The sequence below is a fragment of the Myiozetetes cayanensis genome, unplaced genomic scaffold (assembly GCF_022539395.1).
Source record: "Myiozetetes cayanensis isolate MyiCay16 unplaced genomic scaffold, myiCay2020 scf4, whole genome shotgun sequence".
NCBI classification, from domain to species: Eukaryota; Metazoa; Chordata; class Aves; order Passeriformes; family Tyrannidae; genus Myiozetetes; species Myiozetetes cayanensis.
Window position 1 is genome coordinate 39,752,473 of NW_026087631.1, and position 26,410 is coordinate 39,778,882.

The following is a 26,410-nucleotide window of genomic DNA, read 5'->3' on the forward strand; positions in this document are numbered from 1 at the left end:
TGAAGGGGAAAGTAATGTGAAAGACATGTTGCTCCATCCTATCAGGGTTTTTGTAAAGTACAGTGACACCAGTAAGTAAAAATAATTATATGTTTATAATATACCAGAATTTTTAAGTGGATTTCAGTAATGATAATTACTCCCATAGTGTATTTTCTTCTGCCATAGCACTATATGTTAGGCTGTGGTGGTTCCACTTTTGTATAGATTTCTCCCGCCTAGCTCAAAGGAAGGAAGATTTGCACTTTTATTGAAGCAGATTGTCCTTTAAAGAGACTGGCATGCTACAATGACAATATTTACAACTGCCATATGTCTAATTACTATTGTAAACATTACATTAGAAAAACACATTATTTAGTGTTCTGTAAACATGGCCAAAAAACCTTTTGTCTTTTAAAGGTATACTCAGTTTATATTTTCCCACCACTGTATTCACTATCAGAAACTGGAATCAAAAAAGCAGTTAGCTTTAGCCTCCTTAATAAAGATAACAACAGTGTTTGGTGTAACTAGGCAGAACACAGGCGCAACCCCCATATTTTTATCCTATTGATTTCTAAAAACGAACAAGCAAACCAACCAAAACAAACAAAATAAAAACCCCTCAAAAACTCTCAAAGCCTTTCAAATCAATTGTTACAAAATGTAAATTTTCATTGCAGGTGATAATGGCATATAATAATCGTACCAAGGCTGTTTCAAAAGGCAAGTAGAATTTAACTCACTGCAAGTGAAACAGAAATATCAGATGATCTTTCAGGCTTAATTGTAAGCCAATGCTTGCAGTTAAAGGTAAAGCATATAGTTTGCATCTTTTACAGCTAAAACCCTAAGTCTGGTTAGTTGATGGTGTGATAAATATTTACAGTAGTTACACAGTGACACTGTTCTAAATGACAATTTACATTACAGTTTTGACTCTAGTGAAGACTGTACCATTGTGTATATGTTCATGTTTTATTTCCCAATATACGGTGTGCAAATAAGTAACGTTCCTATCTTCAGGCACTTGTAGGATTTACTCATCACTGAGAATTTAAAGTAGTTTCTGAATATTTAGTCTAAATACCCTCTAATGCAGGCTGCTGGAAACTTGTCACTGTAGTTAATTTAAAGAAGTCTGTTTAATTTTGCTGAATATATTCCTCAGTAATATATTAATCAGGTAATATAAACAGTTTCTGCTCCTCAAATACCATGATTTATATGAATTGTGTTTGATTATTAATACAAATTAATATTAAATACAAACAAATTATTCAACATATTTTAATTATAAAGACCATATCAGTGTCTTTCTGGTTTTCTCTGGGATAGAGTTAATTTCTTCATGTAGCTCGTATGGGCTATCTTTTGAATATGTGCTAAAATCAGTTTTAATGACACAGGGAATCTTTAATCACTGCCATGCAGTGTTTACACAGTGTCAAGGCCTTTTCCTCTCCTCACCCCACCTCACCAGTGGGTGGGCTCGAGGTACACAAGGAGTTGAGAGGGGACACAGCCAGGACAACTGATCCCAACTGACCCAAGGGATATCCCAGACCATATGGTGTCATGCTCAGCCTACAGAGCTGAGAGTAGAAGAGGGGATGGTTCCCTGCACATACCTACAGTTTCTTCAGGAGCAAATGTGCTCCAACATGGCCTTACCCATAGCTGTAGTCTGTCCAGGGGCATATCTGCTCTGTTGTGAGCTTACCCATGGCCACACATGTTGAGGTGCTTCAGCATGACCTCGTGTACAGCCTCTGATTCTTCAAGGTGTACCTGCTGCAGCAGGGACTTATGCCTGGGCCACAATCCTTTCAGAGGTGTACCTGGAGTGGCACAGACATAAAACCTCCCTGCATGTACTCCACAGGTCACAGTCCCTTTCAGGCAATTTCACTCTGGAGTCCCAGCCTGGCCAGTGCAGCAGCACAAAATGGGCAGTGAAGCCCTGGCCCTCTGCTGGCCCAGGCACATCACCATTGGCGTTATCAGAATGTTCCCAGGCCCAGCAGAATACGATGATCAGCAGCACAGCAACATGGCAAGCAGTGAAAGAGAAAAGCAGTCACTAACGAGCACTAGACTCTAATAGTCTAGGCAGGCAAATGAACCCCATGGCAAGCACAGGAGCCTGTTTATTAATAACTAAACAGCATAATTGCTATAAATTTGATCTAGCATATCCTAATCAAATGTTACTTCAAATGCTGTGAGACTCAAAACATTTTGGGTGCCAAAAAGAACTGTTGTGGTTAAACCCCAGCCATCAACCAGGCCCCGCACAGCTACATGCTCACTACCCCACAGCAGGATAGGGGACAGAATTGGAATGATAAAAGTGAGAAAACTCATGGGTTTTGAATAAAAACAGTTTAAAAAGTGAAACAAAAAGCCACACATGCCAGCAAAGCAAAACAAGGAATTCAATCATCATTTCTCCTGGGAAGGCAAAAGCTCAGCCATCCCCAGGAAAGCAGAGTTCTATCGTGTGTGATGGTGATTTCAGAAGATGAACACAGTCACTAAGAAAATTTCTCCTTCCTTCTTCTCCCCCCAAGCTCTATATGCTAAGTATGATACCATATGGGCTGGGATATCTCTTGGGTCACTTGTGGTCAGCTCTCCTGGTTGTGTCCTCTCACAGCTCCTTGTGCACCCCTAGCCTTCTTGCTGGTGGGGTGCTGTAAGGAGCAGAAAAGGCCTTGACCCTGCGTAAGTGTTGCTCAGCAGTAGTAAAAACATCTCTCAGTTATAAACACTGCTTCCAGCACAAATTCAAAATATAACCCTATACTGGATACTATGAAGAAAATGAACTCTATCCCAGTTGAAACCAGAACCAGTGTTTTAATTTAACTCTATGTCGTCATCTTTCCCACCCTATTTCAGTTGTTATACATTGCAAAGTGTGAAATAATTTTGATGTTTCAAATGTCACCTGTTCCCAACTGCAATTAGCATTTAAAAGCTTAAGATCCATTTTCATTCAAATATGCCGCCTCTGTAGTCATGGTAACCTCCTCATCAGTTTTATCTTTCAGCTTTAGAAGGTACTGCTGTGGTACTTGGAGATGCTGTTATTTAGGATTTTTCATTTGACTCCCTCCTCCTTCCCTCTCCAGTGCAAAAACCACCTCTGTGCTTGCTTTTACCCAGTCAAAGGTCTATAACAACAAAAAAAAGAGCTAAAATGAAAATAGTGTTAAAAAAAAAAAAAAATTATATTTCATGGAGTTTCCTGGAAATAAAAAGTGGTAAGGAAGAGTGGCTTATGATTTCAGATGGCTTGTCACAGATGATGCAGTAAACTACAGATAAGGTATTAAAAACCACGTATTCAGCATAAATATAAATAAATATAAATAAAAATAAAAATGAAAGCCTAGTCATATATACAAATGTGTAGGTGCTGAATCTAAGTACTTAGCAGATGTGTCTTCCCTTTTAAGAGGAGAAACATTGAACTAGTTGAGAGCCAATATTGTTTGCTTTAAAGAATGTAATTGTTCTGTGCTTAACCAGATAACAGGATATACTCTGGTGTTTAATTTTATGAGAAAAAATGGGATTTCTTCTATTGTTAGTTATCCTTCTTATACTAATTTAACTGTGGGGTTTTTGTTTCTGCCCTGATTATTACTCAGGATTTATACGAGAAAGGGTCAGCTGATTCAAAGTGCTTAAGTTATTGGTAGAGATACCCATCTGTGAACCACACAATTCTTGTTACAGATAGTGTTGACCTTGGCTTGTAACACGTATTTATTGTTAGCAGAAAAATCATTTCAAGTACAGAGAAAAAGATGGCTATTAGAATTCAGATGTATGGACTTTGGGCTAGTAGATAATGTAATTATAGGGACTAAAATAGCAGAATTAAATGGAATTTTCTACATATTCTCCCTGTGGCCATTTTCAAAACTCACCTGCTTCCACTTTTAATTCAGAATTTGATAGAAACTGAGGTACTACACACATATCCCAGCCTGACTCTGGACCATTTGTGAAGCTGTGCGATCATTTTTTGTACCTTTTTTAAGTGGCCACTTCTCAAAGACTACAAGCCAATAATTCAGCAATCACAAGAAATTGTATAAGCTTTCCCACCCTTAATCCCCATCACCACTGTATAGCAGGCACAGGCTGAGTGTTTGAGATGTAGCTACTTCATTTGGGTCTTGCAAATGTGGATATAGACAGTAAATTTGCATTCTAAATAAGTCTTATCTTTGTGGGGGCTCTAGAAGCATGGGTAAAAGCAATCTCCATGTCTCCTTGCATCATTCTGAGCCTGAGCAATGGAAGTCTTGATAATCAACAGGCACGTTCTATCAGCTGTCAGCCACTAATGAGAACCTCCCAATATGTAATGTAAAATAAATGTACTCTGCCTATGCAACTCTGGCTTTGAAGGGCACTTTGTGTGTGTGAGTCCGCCATGGCTCTCACTGGAAATCATTGAAATTTTGGAAATATCTTCTTAACCTTCTACACCTCTTTCATGGCCACATAGTCTCTAAGATGTTTCCTTGTACTTTGTTGTATCTGCTTTTGCCATTTTATATGCCTTTAGAGGAACTTACAGGTTTCTAATCAATGCTAAGGGTGACCCAAATTGCCCAGGTGCTATAAACTGATAGTGTAGAAATACAGAGTATTTCCACCCCAGGCCTATCCCTACAATCCTTATGTTTCCTGTGATACCCTAATGATTCTTGCAATATTTGTGTTTTATCGCTTAATAAAAATTCTTTTAGTTTTGTATTCTTCATGGAGCACCAAGTATCAGTTATTTTCTCTTTGTCAAGGGATGAAGTCAGAGTTCAAAATGAAAAAGGTAGAAGTTGTAAAAAGCAAAGTTATTCTTCACCCCAAAGAGACTGAGAGTTCACCTCTTACAGTAGGACTTTTCAGAATGTGAAAAGGATGTCACTGAAAGCAGAGCAGTGTTAGTGAGCTGTTTAACAAACTGCTCCCAGATTTCAAACACTGTCCCTCCCAATCCCCCTGAATCTCTTTGGTCTCATCTGCGGTCTGCGTTTTTTAAGGATTTCCACATGAAGGATCACTCCTAACTGCCCCATACCAATGAGGGTCTTTCAGGGGTGCTAGCCTTCCTACACCAGATTACTTTGATTTATTCATGAATTACCATGCAGGCTTTTCTAATAATGGTATAGAGGATGAGTGCAAGTGATATTTCAAAAGAGCATCACGTGTGTAACTCTAATAGATCTACAGCATGTGCCACTGGGAATTACCTAGGATAGAGCTGCATTGTAATAGTTTCAATGCATGTGAGTTTTGAATCAATTACTAACTGAAACACAGTTTCTTGGAGAAATAATAATGTTGAAAGATGAAGACCAAAATAGAAGGAGACAGTTCTGGCTAAGAACTTAGCCTATTTTCTTGTGTGTTCAGTGCATCTTTATTGTTCTCTGCGGTGACTTTGAATTGCAGTTTGAAGAAATCTCTGTTCAGAAGTAAACGAATCAAGATTAATAACTTTATCGTGGGCATGTCATCTTCCTTAAAAACAAAACCAAAAATAAATGTCTTTTTCTTTCATGTCCTGCTTTCCCTCCAGAAAACATTTGGCATAAAGGATATTTTAATCAGAAGGCCTTGAAATTACCTTACTCCTCGAGGCTTATGACCTTTGCTGGAAACGCTGAATTTCACCTAAGTTAAACCGTACCTGCTAACGCAAGATGAAGGGGAAAAGGGGGGGCAAAAAAAAATAGATTCCGTGCCAGCCTGGCTTGGCCACTGCCCAAGCTCCCGTGGGAGCGCGGCGGGCGGGGCGGGGCGCCTTCTGCCCCGCCTGCGCGGGGCGGACCCGCTGCCGCCGCCCGCCGCAGTCGGTGTGCCGAGGGACCGCGCTCGGATCGCCGGTGCCCGTGCCCAGCCCCGCTCATTCCCGAGCCCCTGCCCGGCGCCCGGGCCGGCGCGCAGCGCAGCGCAGCGCAGCGCAGCGCAGCGCAGCTCCGGGTGAGCGCCGCGGGGTGCGCGGGCGGGGGTTGGGCTGCGGCGATGCGGGGACTCCCGGCCGCAAATTCCCGCCTCCATGGGCGGGACCGGCTGCCGAGGGGGGACCGGTGCCCCGAGCTGCCCGGTCGGTGCCTCCGGGGCTCTTCGCTTTGGAACTGGACCCACTGCCCTTTCGGAGGGGAAAAAAAGTTTGTTTGCGGCGCGGAGCGGTGCGAAGTTGGGCTTAGGCGAGGTCTGCGGCATCTCCGCGGGGGGATGAGGGAGAAGGCGGGGCGGCCGAGGTGCTGCGCTGCGCTCCACCGGGGTCTGAGGTCCGCGGTGTCGGGAGCGGTGTAGCACGGCTGGCCGTGCAAGTTCCAGGGCAGGAGAGAGCTGAGCGCTTTTCCCCTACCCCGTTCGTGTGATGGTCAGGGGACCGCGGTCATTGGCCCGGCGCCGCGGGCTGCGCAAAGCGGCTACGGTGTCGTTCAGATGACTTCCCTGCTTGATGTTTTCGTGACAGTCCGTCGAGTAGTAACTCTGAGATGGAAAATAAAATATCTCCGCTGAGGTGCTGCACCTTGAGGATGGAGTATGTCTTAATGACATCGGCTTAGTATGGAAACTGTTTGAAAAAAAATCAGGAGAAACTGCAAGTTACTTATTAAGTGTTAGGGAAATAACCGCATGTAATAGCTGAAATCCTGCATTTGAGAATACAAAATCAATATTCTACTGATTAATAGATTGTTCAGTATTCAGCTGTTGCTACAAATTACTTGAAAAAGAGATATAACAAAGTATCTTTTGCGCAGTAATACTAAAGACTAATAATCAGTTCTATTAAGAGAGTATCTTATCTTTTGTTTCATATAAAATGCACACTACTGAGCATGATGCATATGTAACTAAGTTCTACATTACAAATATTCCTCCAATTCAATAACCAAAGCACCTAGATGTTGTCTAGATGTTTTTTTTCTGTTTTAGAAGTGGTGTTGGTCCAGTATGCTCGTCTCTGGCATACATGAATAGTCATTCTCACATAATTTCTCACCATTTCATTTGTTTCAGGATCAACTCTTTTGTAAATCTAAACTATTTTATTAAGGATCTGTAAGAGGAGCACTTTTAAAAAGTACCACATAGATATTCTCAGTAACATCCCACATTTCTAGATGAATGCTTGCCATAAACCCAAACGAAACCAGGGGTGACTGAAAATTTTTTCTTGGCTCATTCAGGCTAATGTCCTAGGTCTGATCAGAAGCAAGCTGAGTCTCTGTAAACCTGAGCTGATTTTACAGAGGAGCTAAAGAAACTCCACATTGATCCTGTTCGAACGGCATTGTGCTTTACGTACATATCATTGACTGTTTCTCTGTGCATGCGTAATATTTCAATTAATGCTGCCTCAGCTGCCCAAAGGTCTGATGAGATGCTTGTTAGCACGTTGCTTGTTTTTTTGGACATTATTGCCCCTGCATTTGGGATTTGGACATTATATGATATTAGTAGAAAGTAGTTAATGAGATAATAATCTTTGGTTTATCCATCAAAATAGTAGTTTCTTCATTTTTATGCAACATCTGTGGACAGTTTTTACCTTCCAGGAGTTGGTTTTTTTTTTGTCAGTAACTGAGGAGGACAGTGGCTCGTAGGCATATGAGAGGCATAAAATGATCATAGACTGTTATTCACAGAGTTATTGCTTAAACCAAAATGTCATTGCTGTGTCTGGTGGAATGTGTCAGGTCTTTATGTTACAGCTGGTAATATTCTGCTTTAAATTTTAAATTTCACTCAGTCCTTTAGAAGTTTCTAATTACATGCTCTTTCACTAATATTAATAATATGTTTGTCCTTTTAAGACTAATGAAGAAAATACATCCTGCGAAGAGTAAAAGTACTTGATTCTGGGAAGACTCTTAAAGCACTTCTAACTTCAAAGCTGGAGAAAAGTATGAAGGAACAGTTCATCTGACTCCCTCAGCATCTCACACAAAATGGCTCTTCAGAAAAAAACTCTTGCTGGTGTCTTGGAGGAGTGGTGTTTGGAAGAACCACTGTTTGGTTGCAGATGGCACCAGAATGTTCGGAAAAAACTGAGACTGATACGAGTTGTAGGGCTTCTTGTCAGTGTAGTTGCCATTAGTACTTTCTCACTTTCAATGAGTGCCTTTTTCAAGATGGAACCACATAGGATGGCACCGGTCAGCAGCCTAGATAGCCAAAAGCTGGTGCGTGGGCACCAAAGAACTCTGTTGGATTTCACTGAACAGAATCAAAGCGGCAGTCCAGACCAACATGTTTCTCTGAGATATGAAGCTGGGCATGACAATGAAACAGATGATCATTCAAAGGGAGAGTATCCCACGGACCTTTTCTCTCTTGAGGAGAGAAGGCAGGGAGCAGTGATCCTCCATATAATTGGAATGATTTACATGTTTATAGCCTTAGCCATAGTCTGCGATGAATTCTTTGTTCCTTCCTTGACTGTCATCACTGAAAAACTGGCCATTTCTGATGATGTGGCAGGGGCAACCTTCATGGCTGCTGGTGGGTCAGCCCCAGAACTCTTCACTTCTTTAATAGGAGTGTTTATATCCCACAGCAATGTTGGCATTGGTACAATAGTGGGATCTGCCGTGTTCAATATCCTGTTTGTTATTGGAATGTGTGCTTTATTTTCTAAAGAGATCTTGAACCTTACTTGGTGGCCACTCTTTCGAGATATGTCCTTTTACATCATTGACTTGATCTTGCTAATCATCTTTTTTCTGGATAACTTCATAATGTGGTGGGAAAGCATAACACTCCTGACAGCGTATTTTTTCTATGTGACTTTCATGAAGTTCAATGTTCAAGTAGAAGAGTGGGTGAAGAAATTTTTAAACAGGAACAAGGTTGAGAAGGTAACAACAGATGCTGAAGGAAAGGTTGGTCAATTTTCTATTGAATTATATGTAATAATATCCTTATAAGTGCTGAGTCCTTTGGTATTATAAGGATACTAATATAGTACAGTAACCAATATAAAATAGTTCCATGTTTTGCTCAAATGTCTTTTTGTTTAGTCAAAATCGACAGGACTGAAAATAAAAAACAAGGGTAGCCTTCTAGTAAATCAATAGCTTTTTGCTTCAGAATTATCCTGATCAAATAGAAAGAAAGAAAAAAAAATGCCAGCATACAGACACAAACCTTTACTCAGCAGTCTGGCACATCGATGAGGTCTGAAATATAGCTACTATTTTTTTCCCTAAGCTTTTGGATAAAGCAGTAACAATATCTGGGGAGAATCTTGTGGCAAAATTTGGCTTTTTAAAGACTTCTAGTGCACTTTCTTCCTCAAAACCGCCCAAATCATTCAGAACAGTATACAAATTTATTTTTTTATGCGTTTTTCGTCTACTGATGCTGATAATGAAATAATAACTTCCTGCTGTAGTTAGTGGCAATTAAATGAAAGAAATCTCTGAAAAACAGTGACCACAATGGCAAAAGTCGTAGATCCTCTGTTTAAGGAGGATGTTTCCCATTTAAGGTATTTCCAACTATGCGAACTAATTTTTGGCCTCAAGTGGAGAATGAAATTTACGCATAGAGGGCTTGGTGGGTCTTCAGCAAATATTACAATCTTTTAAACAGCTCTCTTCTTAAAGCAGGCAATATTTAAGGGATCTATGAAGCTGAACCCATAAATACGTATGTATGTAATAGTATTTTAACTGGATGCTTAATTCTGAAATTGAATTGTCTGTTTTTATATGACATTGGGGTTATTCATCAGATAAGGTTGTATTATGCAGTAATTACTCAAAGTATCAGGCAGCTGAACTGAAGTTCACTGTTTCCTTTCCTTTGTTTAACAGTCCTGTATGAAGGGTTTGGAAAAGACACAATCCAACAACATAAATGTACAACCATACAAACAGACCACATAAAACTGTAGAGAGGGCCACTTGTTCATGACTCACAGAAGCCTATATGCCTATCTTTGAGGAAAGAGCTGGATATTTTAGCAGTTATGACAGGTGCATTCAGTTTTAGGGCAAGAACAAAACAAGTCCATCAAAATTAAAATCCAGAAATTCTCACTTATTTATTTTTTTTTCTAACCAGGATTAACAGCTGTACACTTAACTTGTAACTTTATTTTTTTCACTTTTGTTATAGTTTTTTTTTTCTCAAAATAAGTGTACTCATCTTTATCTTTCTCAAAATGCGCAATTGGGATTTTATAAGTAAATGAAAAGAAAGGTCAACACCAACAAAGTACTTGCTCTAATTAATGAAGGGCTTTTTTAACTATGTTAATTGGTTTCTAAATAATGTAAGATTTCACAGTACATTGTAAGTACTTTGACAGTTTGTCTAAATTTGGGTAATGACAGGAAGACTACTGTATTTGAAACAACCATTTAATGCATTTTCATCTGTCCATAAACTGGACAGAAAATATAAATCTATAACTGGTCTTAAACAATTATCAATATGAAAAGCAACTGCCTTGTGTTGCCCAGGCTATAGGGTGAGGTAGTGAGAGTAGCTATATACCAAAGTAAATGCTCAATTATTTTGAACTGAACAGAAGAATAAATCATTTGCGGGCTGTTTTGAACATTATTTATATTTGAAGTACTCTAGGTGGACTAGATTTTAAAAATATACCTTTAGGACCACTCATTTATTGTTTCATATTTTTATTACTTAGAGTTTGTTCATAATATAGGTACACAATTTCAGGTAGTGATGAAAAAAATCAGAAAACTGGCTACTTTTCCTGAAAACACAAGCTTTGCATCATATGTTTCATGAAAATGTTTTTCCTGAATTATTTTGAAGCTAATTAAAATGATAAAATAATGTGTTCAAAAATCATTGAGGGGTAAAGGAAGATAAAAGATGCTTTAATTTTGTTGCAATTTAGCTAACAAATATTTTCTGCTTCCTGGTGAAGACAGTTTCTGAAGGTGTCAGACCATGTTTTTGCTCTTTAAGTCATGCTGTAAAGACTTGTTTTTGAATATTCCATTGACACTTTGAAATTATAAGTCATTATGAATTATTTTATTCTTTGATTGAACAACATTTAGCAGGATGAATGAACTCATTATTTTCTCATAGCAAGAATTATATTACAGATTATGTTCTTTGGGAAGAATCCCTGTGAAGTTCTTTGTTAATTTATTTAGTATTATTAATTACTATTTTTCTTGCTTTAAAAACAAACAATAAAAACAAAAGAAAAAACACAAGGAAAAAACCCTATTACATATCCTAGGCCTGATAGAGACGTCTAGGTTTTTTAGCTTAAAAGTTATAATCTAAAGCAAAGGATAAAATCTTTTTGTAGTCTGAGATCTGGTGCCTAGTACCAAATGCAATGCACATATATGTTTGTTTCATAAACACTGAGAGTTTTCAGTATCACAGAAGTGGTACTCTTGGCTATTGGAGGCAAAGGATACTTAATTTCTACAGTGTTGGCTGTTAGCTCAGGTTGTTCCAAGTCATCAAAAGTGTGCTTTGTCAATGCAAAATGAAATTGTATATAATCAAGTTAATATGCTAAACACATAATTTGCACTCTCAGGGGCTTTTAGGTAGAAGTTTTTTCACTCTCTTTTCCCGAATTAGGGCAGAGAATTGCTAGGCAGCTCTCTGAAACTGGTGGGTTGGTATGTCTTGGAATAATTTTATTTCAGGAGAGTGTAGAAAATTCTCTTTCCTCTAACCAACACTCCCTCTGCCTATCTGTTGTTGATTCTGCTGCTGCCAAACTGGCAAGTGTTCTGCTAAAAAACTTGTGTGTTGTATTTATCTTTAAGACTGTTGTAATCTGAAAGCAGCTCAAGAAATTTGAGAAGTCTAAATAAGGCATCATAAAGCTGGATAGTTGAAGGGTTAGGTGGCTTATTAGCAAATAAGTATCAAAGAGTAAAAATCTGATCAGATGAAAAACCTCTTGAGATACTAAAATGTGTTTTAACATTAATTTCAATACTTTTATTATCGGTTGTCTTGAAGGGTTGAAGAAGCTTTTACATTCTCAAGGACAGTATTTCCCATGAGAAAAGGTCTTAGATATGAATGATTTTTCTACTTAGCTTTCACCTACTCTAGATGTATTCATCAGGTTGCTGGAATGCATGTATATCTCTATAGATGCCTTTTAGATTCCTTTCCCATTTTTAAGAATTAAAGCACTTTTTTTTTTTTTTTTTTTTTCTGGTACTAGAAAAGTGTTACTATTTGAACTTAACTAGTTTTTCTGATCTTATTTAATTTAGTATGTTGGCTCCTTGTACAAATGTGAAAGTAGACAGAGTACTCTACATGAATTTCATTGTACTCACTATTGTCCTTCACAAGCTTTCAAAGAAATACAGTCTGGACTATTAAAGGGTCCAGGTTGACAAAATCTGGTAACTTGAATTTTCTGAATAATTTTGTGACATGGATGAGAACAGACTACAAGCTTTATGCATTTAGAGTTCATAGGGTGTATTGGCAAGGTCCTGTTCGAACTGTGGAAGTTGAGGTGTGGATAGCCCCATGTAACCATCAAGGAAACCTGATACTGAGGAGCTCTGGAGATCACTGTGAAAAGGGTGAATAAAAGAAGAACGGATGAAAAAGCAAGACGACATGAAAAGACAAAATAAAAAGCAGATTGTTTTGAAGTTGTACAATGTAGGATGGCATATGGCATATGCAGATCAAGGTGGGTCCCTGACAAGTGGCACTGAGCCCTGTGAGCTGCTCTGAATGCGCCGGACAGTAGGTAGTACGATCCCACCACCAGATACCCGCACAAGTTCCTTCCAGCCTAACTAATTCTGTGGCATGATTTTTAGGTTTTGTGTAGCTATCCTGCAAAGATGATTTTTTAGTACCGAGATGGAAACTTTAAAATTAATTTGACATCTTCCGTAGCTAGTGAAGATATTTAAAAACAGCAGCCTGAAATTGAGTATAATAGACAGGAAGAGGAAAATGGGAAAAACTGATGTTCAAAGTTCTTAAAAATTAGACTCTTTTGACCTTCTGCTAAGGTTGCCATCTTTTCTTTGTTGTCTGTCCTGGTGAAGATAGGTTGAATATATTATGTTGTGATAAAACGTCATATGAAACTACATGTCAGTTTTTAAGTACTTTCTTTAATGTAGCACGGAGGTCACTGCAGAAATGCTTGAATCTGATGGTTTCGGTAAATAACTCAAAACAGTTCTGTTTGGCAGCTAGGAGAACAGAATGTGGGTGGCACAAGGATATTGTGCAACGACATCTGTTTCACTGACAGTAGCGTTTCAGATAAATAGCTTATGGTATAGTTAAGACAGGTTTTCTACATTTACGGAGAACTGCATTTGGAAAATGAGCTTTTTTTACCAACAAGGCATAGTTATTATTTTATTGACAATTTGGTTGTCTTGAGAAACTTGCATAGCTTGTGTGTGATATTTTAAGATCCACATTGATCTCAAGTGTTGCCATGTTGTATCTGATGGCAGTATTTGCATTCTAAAGGAAAGGTTGTTAACAGTATTTTTGGGTACTTCTCTGCTCAGTGGCTGTATTAACACTACATATGCACAGTCAGTATTAAAATGTATGATCTAATATGTGTGCATTACAGGAAAAATATTAATTACCTGCATGCATATAGGAAAAACCGAAACTCCTGAACAGTTCTTTTTCAGGGCTTCCTAATGTTGAACCCATAGTAACTGTAATTCTATCTATAGATAACTTTTCTTCTCTCACTACCAGCAAAGGATTTTTTTTTCATAGTTTTCATAGTTCGTAATATTTCATGTTCTTAGGGAGGTAAGAAGCTTATTCTACAGACATTTCACATTTGGTCTACTTGTGCAAGCATGTGTGAGAATATAGAGCTATGATATCTGGATCTTGCAAGATAGCTATATTGTTTAAAATACATGTTTGGAACATGAGCATCATCACTGTCATTGTCCTATCTTTTGATTTGACAGAAGTCTGGTTTTGTGTTACATTTTATCTGCTTTTTTATGTCCAAAACTTTCAAACTACTTCTGTGTTAACTTACTGTTAGTCCAGTAGCAGTAACTGTTAGTTAATTTGCCTTGGGTTGTTAGGATTGCTGTTTCCGTTTGGGCTATTAACTGCCATAACCAAAGGCTGGCACTTATATATGCAAGTATTAATACGGTGAAATGGATACTATTCTCTGTTTCTTTTAGCACCTCTCAGTAATTTGCTGACTACAAAGCAATGATTATAGTTTTCACTACTGGAGTCTCTTGTTTTGTACATTTGTACCCTGGTAATGAACAAAAGTGACAGCATGCAAATGTACTGTAGATTAAATGCTCTTAAATCATGGGCATCTACTAAGATTCATTAGGCAGTCCTCATTAATTATGCCAGGAAAAAGAAGGCTAAAACCGTGCCACCTTTAATTAATAGAAAAGGGAAAACATACCCATCAATATATTAGAAAAATAAAAAGCATATGCAATTAGAAAGAAGTCAGATGATACTTCTTAGAGACTGCACGAAACCAGCTGTGTTGGCAATTGTTCACCATGCTGTATTTCAGAACTCCAGACGTGATTGAATTTGTTGTGCCAGAAGCTCTACAAGGAGAGGAATATGCTGTCCCAAAGTCTTGAGACTTTATAAATGTTTTTCCGTACTTTCGTCCAGATTGTCAACAGAATGTGAGAGCTACAGGAGACTGTAGGTGGAATTTCAGTCCCCAGATCATTATAACAGACCTCAAAATATCTGCCTGCTTTGGGGTTCTTAATCTCTGAAGGAGCTTTATTTTAAAACAGAGAAAAACAGAGAAGATGTTCAGATGCCTGTGTTTTGCTTCCAGGCATATTCAGAAATGCCAGACCTAGGTACAGCGGCATCGTACTGCTTTTCCATCTGACCCATATTATTCTCCTTTTCCCCCCAAGGTAGTTCTCCATATTTATCTCACAAATAAATGTTTAAAAAAATCCAGTGGCTTTTACAAGTTCTTCAGAGTTTGGGGATGAGAGTGCTCAGCTTCTGTGCCATTACATACAGATCTCCCGCATTCACTGCTCACTTTAAGTGGTGCTGCGCTCATCATATACTAGTTGTGAGTGGCAAGGCACAGCTGACTCCTCTATTTTTCTCATCTTGTTTTGAATGGCAGTAGTAAGCCTTCCACAACATGTGTTTCAAAGTGTGTGTATGGGATGGGAGTGGTGGAAGCTGCCCTAGAGCAGTGATTGTTGCAGTGTTGAGGGTGCCACACTTAGTGATGCTCTGGGCACTGCTGGCTTTGGGGTGACCTTGGCCTTTCTGAGTGGTGACACTCCCCAGCAGCCAACACTGCGCTGCCAGGGCCACAGGCCCAAAAAAATTAGATTTGATGAAGTGCTTCTTCCCTGCTGGTGATCTGGGGGTTTGTTGGTTTTATTAGCAGGAGTCAGTTTTCCACTGCCAACTGTAGAGGTGAGAAAACAGATTCTTTTGTGTCCTTTCTCTGATTTTTTTTTCCCCAAGAATTAATGGATTTTGCTTTTCCAATTGTAGAATAAGATTATAGCCAATTTGATTTTTTTGCTACATAATGGATAGTATGTTCAGACTGAAGAAAGTCCTACAACAAAAGAGATGTAGAAGTGGAAGTCAGGAAAGTTCTGAAAAATAAGGTATGTTCCCCTACTTGTCTTAAAAAGATCTGTGTGAGATAAGTGAGTTTTAAGTGTTTTATACACAGGATATAGAACAGATGGTAAGACATATTAGAGATGAGTGTAAGTAAACAGCTGCAACATCTGTAATAAGACATATCTATTTAGAAACCTCTTTTGCTGTTTATAAAATAAACTTCAATATGAAGAATAATACTTCCTAGTTTCTCCCCAGACATTTACCAAATTTTGTCTAACCTGCAAACTGTGACCAGTGTGGTGTTCCTATGTCTGTAGAATAAAGAATGGTGTTTTCTTTACCATAACCTAGATTAGACATATTCCATCGTATTTCAGCCATCTTTTATTTAAACATTCTTTTTTTTATTATTTATTATTTAACTTAATGGCTGGTTCCATAAATCTGTATGGCAGTAAGTGTGCTATTGGCACAAACTAGAGATTCAAATTACTTCTTGGCACTGACAACTATTTTATAACCTGCAATGACAAGAAAGAGCAAATACTGGGTAATTGTAATGAATTTATTATGCACAGATATGCATCATAAGAGGAGACATAAGAGATTTAGAAAAAGAAAGGTGACGGTTTTATGAGGTTTTTTTTTTTATTCAAAACCCCTCATTAAGTACTTATCTGGAAATCACAATCTTCCATTATCAGTACAACCCAAATATCTTAGTAATACTTTACTGTGTATTTGAAAATTCTGGAAATTTGGGCGGTGAAATAAAACTCTTTCTTATTGAATGCTCCTGACACCTTATTGTTCTAAAACAAGCACAAATGTTTTAACTATTATTAATTTTCTTACCAAAGTATTGAGATGATAATCTGGTCTCCATTAGACTAGGTCCTTAGACAACAGTATGAAATCACAGTTCCTTCTCTCAGTACCTTGTGGTGTACAAAGATAAATACTATTCAGAGTACCTGGTGAGAACATGATTTATTGTGTATATAGTTTTATTTACACTGATATGTGCTTACTGTTCTTCTACAGTTAGCATACCATTAGTCTTTTCCTCCTCATCCAAGCTGTTACTGAGTTGTTGATTATTTATTAAACATAAATGTCCTAGAAATAACTTAAAGGAATTGTTTATTTCTCTATGTGATCTAACAATAGATCTTTGCAAGTATCAGTCAATGATACAGCTGGTAGAAGGCAGCATTTTTTTGTAGAAGAGGACCTAAGTCAAAGTAGTACTATTGTTGCTCTGTTTTGCTTTTGGAGGAAACAGGCAGATCAGATGGTATGGGTATAGTTTGGTTTTGTTGCAAATTTGTGTGCATGAAATTCTTGCAGTTGTATTGTTAAGTGCAGGTCAGTGACACATCCAAACTGAAAATCCTAAGTTAGAGCAGCCTTAGGGCATACTCTTGGCAAACAAATTACATCTGACAGACAATGTATTGTAGTACATTACCACATTTCATTATTTTGCAGGCAATACCTGTATCTTTGAGGAAATACAGTTGGTATTTGCTGTCACTGGTCATTTGTTGGTTGGTACGTGTTCCTACCTGAAAAAAAAGAAATGAAAAAAAAATGCAGTATTGGAAAAACAGCCATTGCTTTGCTGGTAATGGAACAGAGCCTTGAGTCTTGGGAGAGCAATGTGAATTTTATGTGTTGATCATGTATTTGTTTCTACAGCAGGTGACGGGTTCAGAGCTCATGTTGCCTGCAAAGCAGCTATATCTAGCAGTATAACTATTGCTTTACTTTAACCAACAGTGGCTCACTTTGCATGATTTTACTGTCTCTGCCAGATGCAATTTCATCAGAACAGTTCAAAGAACAGTTACTGCTCAGTTACTGTGTTTTGCACTATTCTGTTACTATTCCAATGTCTTCTGTATCGTGATTTACATGAACAGCTATAAATAGCTGTGTTCTTGGATGACTTCCTTTTTGCAATGATATTAAAATTGCTATGAAGCCCTACACTTAAGGAATTAATAGATTGGCAAAAAATTTTTTCTTTTTTGAGGAAGAATTAAGATAGCAGGGAATTTGTACTACAATCTACACTGACAAATTAATCAAAAATTTTCCTCAGGAATTAATCCTTCTTTATCACCTCTTAACTGCTTAGTGCTACGAGTCTAGTCTGAAGTCAGCAGTAATACCAGTGACATTTATTGCATAACCAACTAGTGTAAACTCTTCACCCTCTCACATTGCTGTAAAACAGCTCTAGTGGATATAGAGCACTAAGGAAAAGGCACGTCTGCTGTCACAGCCTGTGTTGAGTGACCTTCAAGGCATCATTCAAGACCTGTCCAGTTATGTAGACTTTTGCCCAAGGGATAAAGTTAAAGTTTGCAGGGTTTGTAGAGGATGAGCACCTCTTTTGGGATTAATCAGATGTTAATTTTGTTGTTTTGTTTTGCTTTGTTTTGTTTTTAAATTTGTGCTGCAAGCTTTCATCAAATTGCTAATTGAAGTCCTTTTACTGATACCATGCACAATCATCAAATTATCATTTAGCTAAAATTTATGACAAACAAGTGTTTGAGTCGAAAAAATCAGATTTTAGAACTCCAAGAATTGCTTTGTTCAGGAGTAGTTAGAAATGATTCATATTATTATTTACAGGTCATCTGAAGTCATTTGAAAGCATCAGGCTGTCTAGCAACTACTTTTTCTGTATATTATTTATGTATATATGTATACATATATACATACTTTATGTATATTTTCTGTATAATTTTTTCTGAATATTATTCAAATATTCCTATTTTTTTTCACCTTTATTCTTAAATTCATTGTATTTATTTATTACACTTTGTTTTAATTTAGAATGTTTCTGGTGGAAACATATTCTGTTTGAAGTCTTGATCTGGGCTGGATTTATAATGCTGCAGTGATATACATAATTATTAAATACTCTGCAAAGCTTGGATTAGGAAGTGGTTATTATTTTCTCTATATATTGAAAACCATGAAAAACTGTGAAGTTCTCCAGTTCTGAATGAGTTTTTTGGAAGCAGACACAGCAATCCTAGTTTCTCTCCAGAAGTCACGAACAGAATATGTGAGTCTCCTCTCAAAACCAGTGGCAAAATTCCTTTAAAATTTAGTCAGAGAAAGATCATGGGCTGCATTGTGGAGGAATATTACCATTGTTTTTCGTGTTCAGTTTCTGAAATAAAATCACTATTTGCTGCCACTCAGAATCTTCTCTACACATTATAATTAAGTGGTTTTGTAACCTTTTGATTGTCTTAGTCTGTACTGGAACCATTAACCATTTGTGTGTGTGTGTGTGTGTGTAGGCACACCTGTGCATGTATGCACACAATTTTCAGTCTGAAAAGATAAGTTAGAAACAGTGCAGATCCATAGGGTGGTAATTTTGCATGCTTCCTACACCGTTTCACCTGTCTTCTGCCTAGTGACCCATTTCTGTAAGACCTACTCAAATATTTAAAGTTTCTGAGCAGCGCATTTCTCATAGGTTCGTTCCAGATTAGATATACAGGGAAAAATGTTTGGTTTTCTCCTTAAATTTGGACACCTAACAAACAAAAAATCATTCCTGCCTGAGGCCGAGGACATGACGTACTGAGCTATTGGCATATTTTATTATACCTTAATATGTCATATTAATAATTCCCTATCCTATGTCTCTACGGAGATAGAAACAGGAGGTCTTTATCGCTGTAGTGGGATGATTTCTTGCTTTCCAGTAAGCTAATGAGGACTTGATTCTATCATGGGAATGGCCCAGGGTGCTATTCTTTACAACATGACATTTCATGCAGAAAAAAAGGCCATTTCTTATACAGATGAAAGGCCAACAGCTGCAATTACAGTTACTTAAATTTGTTACATAAGCAAGAAACTGTGTAGTAAGTTGGGACGCGAATTTAAAGTATTACTTTCTTCACTTAAATTTAGCCAGGAAGCATAAGTCTTTTTAAACAAAGGATTAGAAAAGTTGCCAAAACTATTCCCTAGTTATTTTACAATATATTTGTACATACATTTGCAAATATATTAGTAATTATTTGCAAATATAAATATTGAAAATTGGTATTTTAAAATATATTACTGCTGAAATTACTTATTATTTGGATAACTTCCTGAGTCCTTTTTTTGCTTGCAAGCAATACCATAAGGGTATTTAGAATGTAACATAGTGTATATATATTTAGGGGGGGGGGGGGAAAAAAAGCATGCTATGGGAAATAAATCTGGATTTATAATCTCATACATGGACACATCTGAAAAAATACAAACTTTCATTTTAAAATAACGTCAATAGGCTCAGTAACAGGCATGGACTGAACTGCAGACTCATGCCTTAGCTTTGGATTTAAGGGTCAAGATGTCGTTCTCTCTTTCATTTAATCGTCTTAGAAACCTGTGGCTTTCAAGCCTTCTAGAAGATTGTAGAGTGTGCTGTAGGAAAGTTTTATTTCTGCTTGCTTGATTGGATTACTGTGGGCAAGAAAAAAAAGGTCAGCATATTGACAGCAAAATAGTCTTGAGGCAAGGTAAGAACATGTGACATCTGAGAGAAACATGGTTAGGCTTGGTGGAAACAAACCAGGTAGGATACATGAGACTGTCAGTTAGTGGTGTGCTATTTTTGAAGCATCTTGGTAAGCATGAGCTTTTTGCCAAAGTTTTAAATGTTAGTAAATTTTCTTCTTAAGATTCTTCCCATCACTAACATTATTGCCCCTCCTTAAAATTTTAGGAGAAATAGTAGGGAAAAAAAATTGAAATGGAAATTGAACAAACCTGTAGGTGTAGATTTTTATAATTACACTGAATAAAAGGTAGTTTTGACGTGGATGACAAGTTTTGCTGTCAATTTTGTTGAAAGTGAAATTAAATCGAAAAGTCAGGGCACTGAGAATTATGATCTTGCTGCTTCTCAGATCTCTATGTACAACTCTCTCTATATATATATCTTGTTTTTTATTAAATCATCCTTAGCAAACAAAGAAAACAATTTCTTTTGTACTTGCAGCAAGTAAAACAGGCATTATCAGTTTTCTGTGCCCTTGGACTCAAAGTGGAAAAGGGCACTCATGTTTCGCAGCCTGATTGGTCCTGTCGTGTGGTTAGTTTTTGGATTATTGATAAATATCAAAGCAATTATTATACGGTGGGACTATACTAGAATTTTCGTGGACACATCATCCCTAGAAACCACTGCTGCTGCCTTAGTTGTTTTTAAAGGGTGTGTCTCTTAAGGGGAATACTGGATATGGGTAAACTCAGTTAATTACTTTCTGAAAGGTAGGAAAAGCTATTGCTCTACAGTTTTTTAATTACTACACATGCAGGTACATTTTTGTGAGTTATACAGGGGAGGAAAACTTTTGTCTGGTCTTCCTATGGAGAAACACTTTGCAAAAATAAAAAGACTAATTTTAAAATCTACATTCAAAATTGCCAAGGAAAAGCTCCAGATGTAGACAATTGCAGAAACCAGTTCTTGGCCCCAGATTCATTTGGCTTAGCTGTGCTGTCTGACCTATGAATATAGACTCCACAGGTTACTTTTGTGATCACTACAGATCATTTTTATAGTATCACAGATTCACTGAGTTGGGAAAAGATACTTAAGATCATCTAGTCTTGCTATTAGCCTAGCACTGCCAGCTCCACCACTAAACCATGTCCCTAAGCACCACCTGTACTCAGCTTAAATACCTCCAGGGGTGGTAACTCAAAGCACTTCCCTGGGCACGCTGTTCCAATGTCCGACCACCCTTTCAGTGAAGAAAATTTTCTTAATATTGCATGTAAACTTTCCCTTGTACAACTTAAGGCCATTTCCTTTTGTCCTATCCCTTGTTACCTGGGAAAAGGGACCGACACAACTGGTAACAACTGGTAACTGGTAGCTGACCAGATAACAACTTTCTTTCAGATAGCTGTAGGGAGCAGTGAGGTGCCTCCTGAGCCTCCTTTTCTCCAGGCTAAGCAACCCTGGCTCCCTCAGCTTTTCCCCATAGCTCTCGTGCTTCAGACTCTTCACCAGCTCCATTGCTCTTCTCTGGACATGCTCCAGCACTGCAATGTCTGTCCTGTACTCAGTGAGGGGCTTAGAACTGAAAATGAGATCTGAGGTGTGGCCTCACAAGTTTGAGTGTATGAGGATGATCACTGTCCTTGTCCTGCTGCACACATTATTGCTGAGAAAGGCCAGGATGCCACTGGCCTTCTTGGCAACCTGGGCATACTACTGGCTCATGTTCAACCAGCTGCCAACCAATACTCCACCAATAATTCTTTCTTGTAAGGATTAATCTTTTCCTGACCTGAAACTGGGCAAAATTAATCTGGGCTGTCATCTGAAGCAATAGGCTGGTAAAATCTGAAAAACCATTTCCTGTGCTTTTATTGCAATACCCTAAATACTTACCTCAGTGTTGCCTTTTCTAACACCTGGAATTACATCAGGTGGTGTGAGAGTGACAACCTGATGTCATTTTGCAGGGAGTCACCTTTAAGATAGAGGTAACTGAAAGTTACTGTTTTTCTATGCTACCAAGCAAAATGATATGTGTATTGAACAGTTAATCTAGTCTGTGAATATTTCATTTGCTCATTCTCTGTTCAGGTCAGTATGTAGGTATCACGTGTGGTTCCAAAGAGGTACATAAGGCAAATAAGCTATTAAGTGAGGCTTACTGTTATTTATAGAAAAGTTACTGGCACTGCAGCCACAGACACTGTTAACATACATGATTCATAGCAGATTTTTCTGGATTATCTTTTTAATAAGACAAGGTATAATTTTAACTTTCAGAGAATTACAGTATTGGTTGACTACTTAACCCATTTGTTAATTAAGTAAAGTTTTACTAGCCTTCCGTGTGCATGTCTGAACATTTACAATGAGTGAATTAACTTGTATAGAGCTCCTAAAATAACAAGAAAACCCTTGCTAGGATTCTGCAACTCCAGCTTCCAAAGAAAAAGGAGTGATTAATAATGAAATTTCAGAATACATTTTTCCTGCCCATCTGCTTTAAACTGGTTTTAGATGTTTATTCTTCAGAATTAAATGGTAATTATTGTTTTCAAAAATTTCACAACACAGTGAAGGAATAGAGCCTGCTGTAGGGACGTATGTGTACACAGAGGCCTTAACAAAAGGAAATCAGTTTACAGTCATGGCTTATTCAGACTTGTTGGTTGAGTTTGGGCAAGTAATTTATTTTACAGCGTCTCAGATATGTAAAATCCTATGCCTGCCTTATTCATTTGTGGAAAAAACCCAACCCCTGAATGTCCTTGGAAGTCATTCCTTTAAAATAATCAGTGCTACAACATCTGTGTGTAGCATTTCACTCATTAAATATAGAGCATCGTCTGTTTCTTCCTCTTTCAGTGGTTCTGACCATCACCCTTTTTTGACACCATCAGTGAATTGTCAAAATAATGATTATCACATCATCACGTATCAATGTAAGAGTAGAAAAATAAGGCCTAAGGGTAGGAAATTGGTGATGAGAAATGTGTCTTTTTAAAAAGGCAGAATTCCTTCCATTGAGGATGTGATGCCATACCTCATTGTTATACCTATGCTACTTCATGTTGATCACTGATTTTGTACCAAAGATACAACTGTCCATTTGCCATGGAAAATGAAAAATTTACTGTCTTCCCTTCACTAAGCACACCCCTGAAAAATTAGTACATTCTAAGTGTAGAGGATGGGGTGTGGAGGATTGGCCACTGCTAAGCCTCAGTCCATGCTCCCTGACCTCCTCTAGGGCCAGCACTGGTTGCAATTTGTTCACCGAGCCTCTTGCAGCAAAGGAAGAATAAGCAAAACCAGGAGGTTTTGGTCAACGAGCTGACTTACTGGATTTCCTTATATCTAGACATTTCTGTCTGATGTGTAAAGTTTGCCAGATGCTGTCAGGGACTGAGGTTGTTGCATCACTATTTCCTTAAGTGGGGGTCAAGAAATCCTTTCTGGCAGCATGTGAAAGATCACATAGCAAAATGCTTCCTGACATCAAGAGCAGAAGGATCTCTTCTTTCAGCTCCAAACATCAGCCAGGATTATGCATTGCAAAGAGCTGACCAGCTGCGTGGGGCTGGCTTTCTGTTTACTGTGGGTGGATATTGGCATTGTTGTTTTTAATGAGTTTTGGATAGATTCAAAAAGCTAAATAACTTTATGTAATTGCAGCATGCTCTCTGCAGAAAGTGCTGACCATTATGATGTTGCTTGGCATCAAACACTGTGACAAAGGGAAGCAGGATTTTCTGACTCTTGATGGCATGCTGCACCTTGCTGACTTTTTTATTAGAGAGGGGCTGTACTGCCCAATATTAACACCTCTAGCAAGAACTTTGATAGAAATATCAAAGCCTTTCTAGTTTTTCTAGTCTTGAGAAAAATAGACCTGTTACTATAGGATACAGAACTATTACTCTAGGTGCTGTGTTCCTGATGTAAGAAGCTTACTTAAGTTTCTGAAATTACTTGGGATGAATATAAAGCTCAGTGATGAGTGGAAGTGCTAATTTCTATGATCAGAAATATATATTGAATATATCTGTGTTTATGAATTCTACTTTTGGTAAAATGCTGCACCATTTCCTGTGAAAAATGCTGCTGCCTTATTTATTCTACTACCAAAGTACAGTGCTACTATAGTCATAGTTGTTTGTCAGCTGAGAGAATTTATTCCTTGTAAAATACATGAAACCTTGAAAAAAGAAATAGAGGATAAATGTTTTTTATGTGATTGAACTGTATGTGGTGACTTTTTCAGTGCTCCCCTGGGCCTGTTGTGGTGTTCTGTTGGTTTTGATGAGTTCCACTTGGGTATGGGATGTTCAGGCTAGCATGAACTCTTCAAACCGGAATTTAGGAGGAAAGCTTTTATTTGGATCACCAGTAAGATCAGATACAATACTGAAAAGGATCCTTATCAGCAGAGGTAGTCATGTTTCTGATGTTGGCCAGTCTTTTTCTTTGCCAAGTTTGCTAGCATCTCCAATGCAGCATATACGTCAATAATTCACTTGTCATTAAGTAAACCTCTTTTATTAATTCTGCCATCACATGGATTCCATTTAAGATTATGGAGGAGTGACTGCATTTTGTCAGAGACAGATTCAGTCCATGAACCATGTGTGATTCAGGACTTTTTGTGACAATCGGGCATTTCAAAGTTTCCTCGCCTGATTTTTTTCACCTATTTTTCACCTATTTATTCACCTGTTTCACCTATTCTGAGTTTATTGATGTATAAGATATAGTTAATAAAAAATGTGTTTAATGGGATATGTGAAAGAAAAATAATGATTTTTTTTTTTGTCCTGTGAGTCAGGAAAAAGCTCATAAGCAATTTGTATAAGCTTTCAATAAAGCCGTATCTGAACAAAGCTAAAAACCCCCTACAACCTCAAAGAATTAGCAAGTCTAAATTCTTATTCTAAATTTCTTTTCCAACAAGCTATAGAATTAATCATGACACACATATCAGGGGATCACAAGTCAGTAGCCACGGAAATGCAGAGTGGTTTACTATTGTAAAATATACCTATCAAGAGTTGCTCAGGCCATTTGTAAATGTTGTGTCAATTAGGAATCTTGAGGTTAATATTTCTTCTCATGTTGTTAAAAGATGAGCTGAGGACAACTGAGAGAGGTTCAAATGTCAGCTTTCATTGTATGGAATGTTTTTCTGATAGGTGTGCAGATGCATTTAAATTGGGTCCAAGATGCAGCTTGGATATGCTGGCTGTCTGTTAGTATAACTGAGAAAAGTTCATATTAAAAGCATAGCTAGGGCTTTTAATCTCTGTATAGTGGCAGCAGAGGGTTTCTGCTTACCAAAGAGGAGAAATCAGCATAGGCAAATGTGTGTGTGTTCCTGCTGTGATGTGTTCCCATTGCAGATACATGCTAGTCCTTGAGCAGAGAAAGACATAAATAGCAGAACAGTCCGTCCCTTCATTCTTTGTATGTCTGTATTTAAATCTGTGAAAGAACATCTGGTTCTTAGAGGACAACTCCTCTGGAAGAATTTGTTAAGGCTGCAGAGATTAAAACAGAGATACTACTCATTGCACTTGTAATAAATGTAATGCTGCAGTAATAATACCACCAGTTCTTCCACAATTAAAAACTTGTGTATTAAGAGCCTGAAATCAGGATGACAATGTGTAATAGTGCCATCTGGTGACCTTCTTTCAGACTGTGGAGTGAAAATATGTGATTCAACATAAGACGTCTCACTTAGAAACACAAAAAGCCTTTAGGTTTAAGGTTTTTTAGATTCAGAATTCTTTCAAAGTTCACAGTTACCAGGAGAGGATATTGTTTCAGCCCACAGATAAGGGCATGCTGTTTCAGCATGGGTATAAAACACTGGAATGTTTGTTTGTCTAGTGATACTGACATTGAAAAAATACAATTTTTACATATCCTGATAGGCATTTATGGCTTCTCATTTCAGCTGAGAATTGCGGTGCCCATTGTTTGATGAGGAAATCGAGTTATTATTCCACTTGCAGGAGAAACACTGTTTCTCCAGGAAGTGGGATGACACCTTCTGTAACAGGCCAGCCTTGCTGATGCTGATTAGAGCTGTTCTGTCACGCCATTTGTCATAAGGCGCTGTCTCCGGTGGGAGCAGCAGATTCTCCACGCTGCTGCAAGCTGTGGCTCAGTCTCTTGCTTGATCCTGAGCTAATGGGGCTGAAGATCCTGTTCAACTTCCTAGCTGCAAAAAGCAGCAATAAAAAATATATA

General features: G+C 37.9%; 1 protein-coding gene across 3 annotated transcripts in view; it reads left to right on the plus strand.

Moving 5' to 3' along the window:
* Positions 1 to 5,855: 5,855 nt before the first annotated feature.
* SLC24A2 (solute carrier family 24 member 2) overlaps positions 5,856 to 26,410 on the plus strand; it is a 112,842-nt gene continuing 92,287 nt past the window's right edge. For 2 of the 3 annotated variants that reach the window (XM_050329215.1, XM_050329217.1), the window contains exons 1-2: positions 5,856 to 5,991; positions 7,842 to 8,909. In XM_050329215.1, the coding sequence (XP_050185172.1) occupies positions 7,977 to 8,909 (933 nt within the window). In that variant the 5' untranslated portion in view covers positions 5,856 to 5,991; positions 7,842 to 7,976. Of the gene's footprint in view, positions 5,992 to 6,089; positions 6,224 to 7,841; positions 8,910 to 26,410 lie in introns of those variants that run through there. The other variant, XM_050329216.1, reaches the window with a different exon arrangement.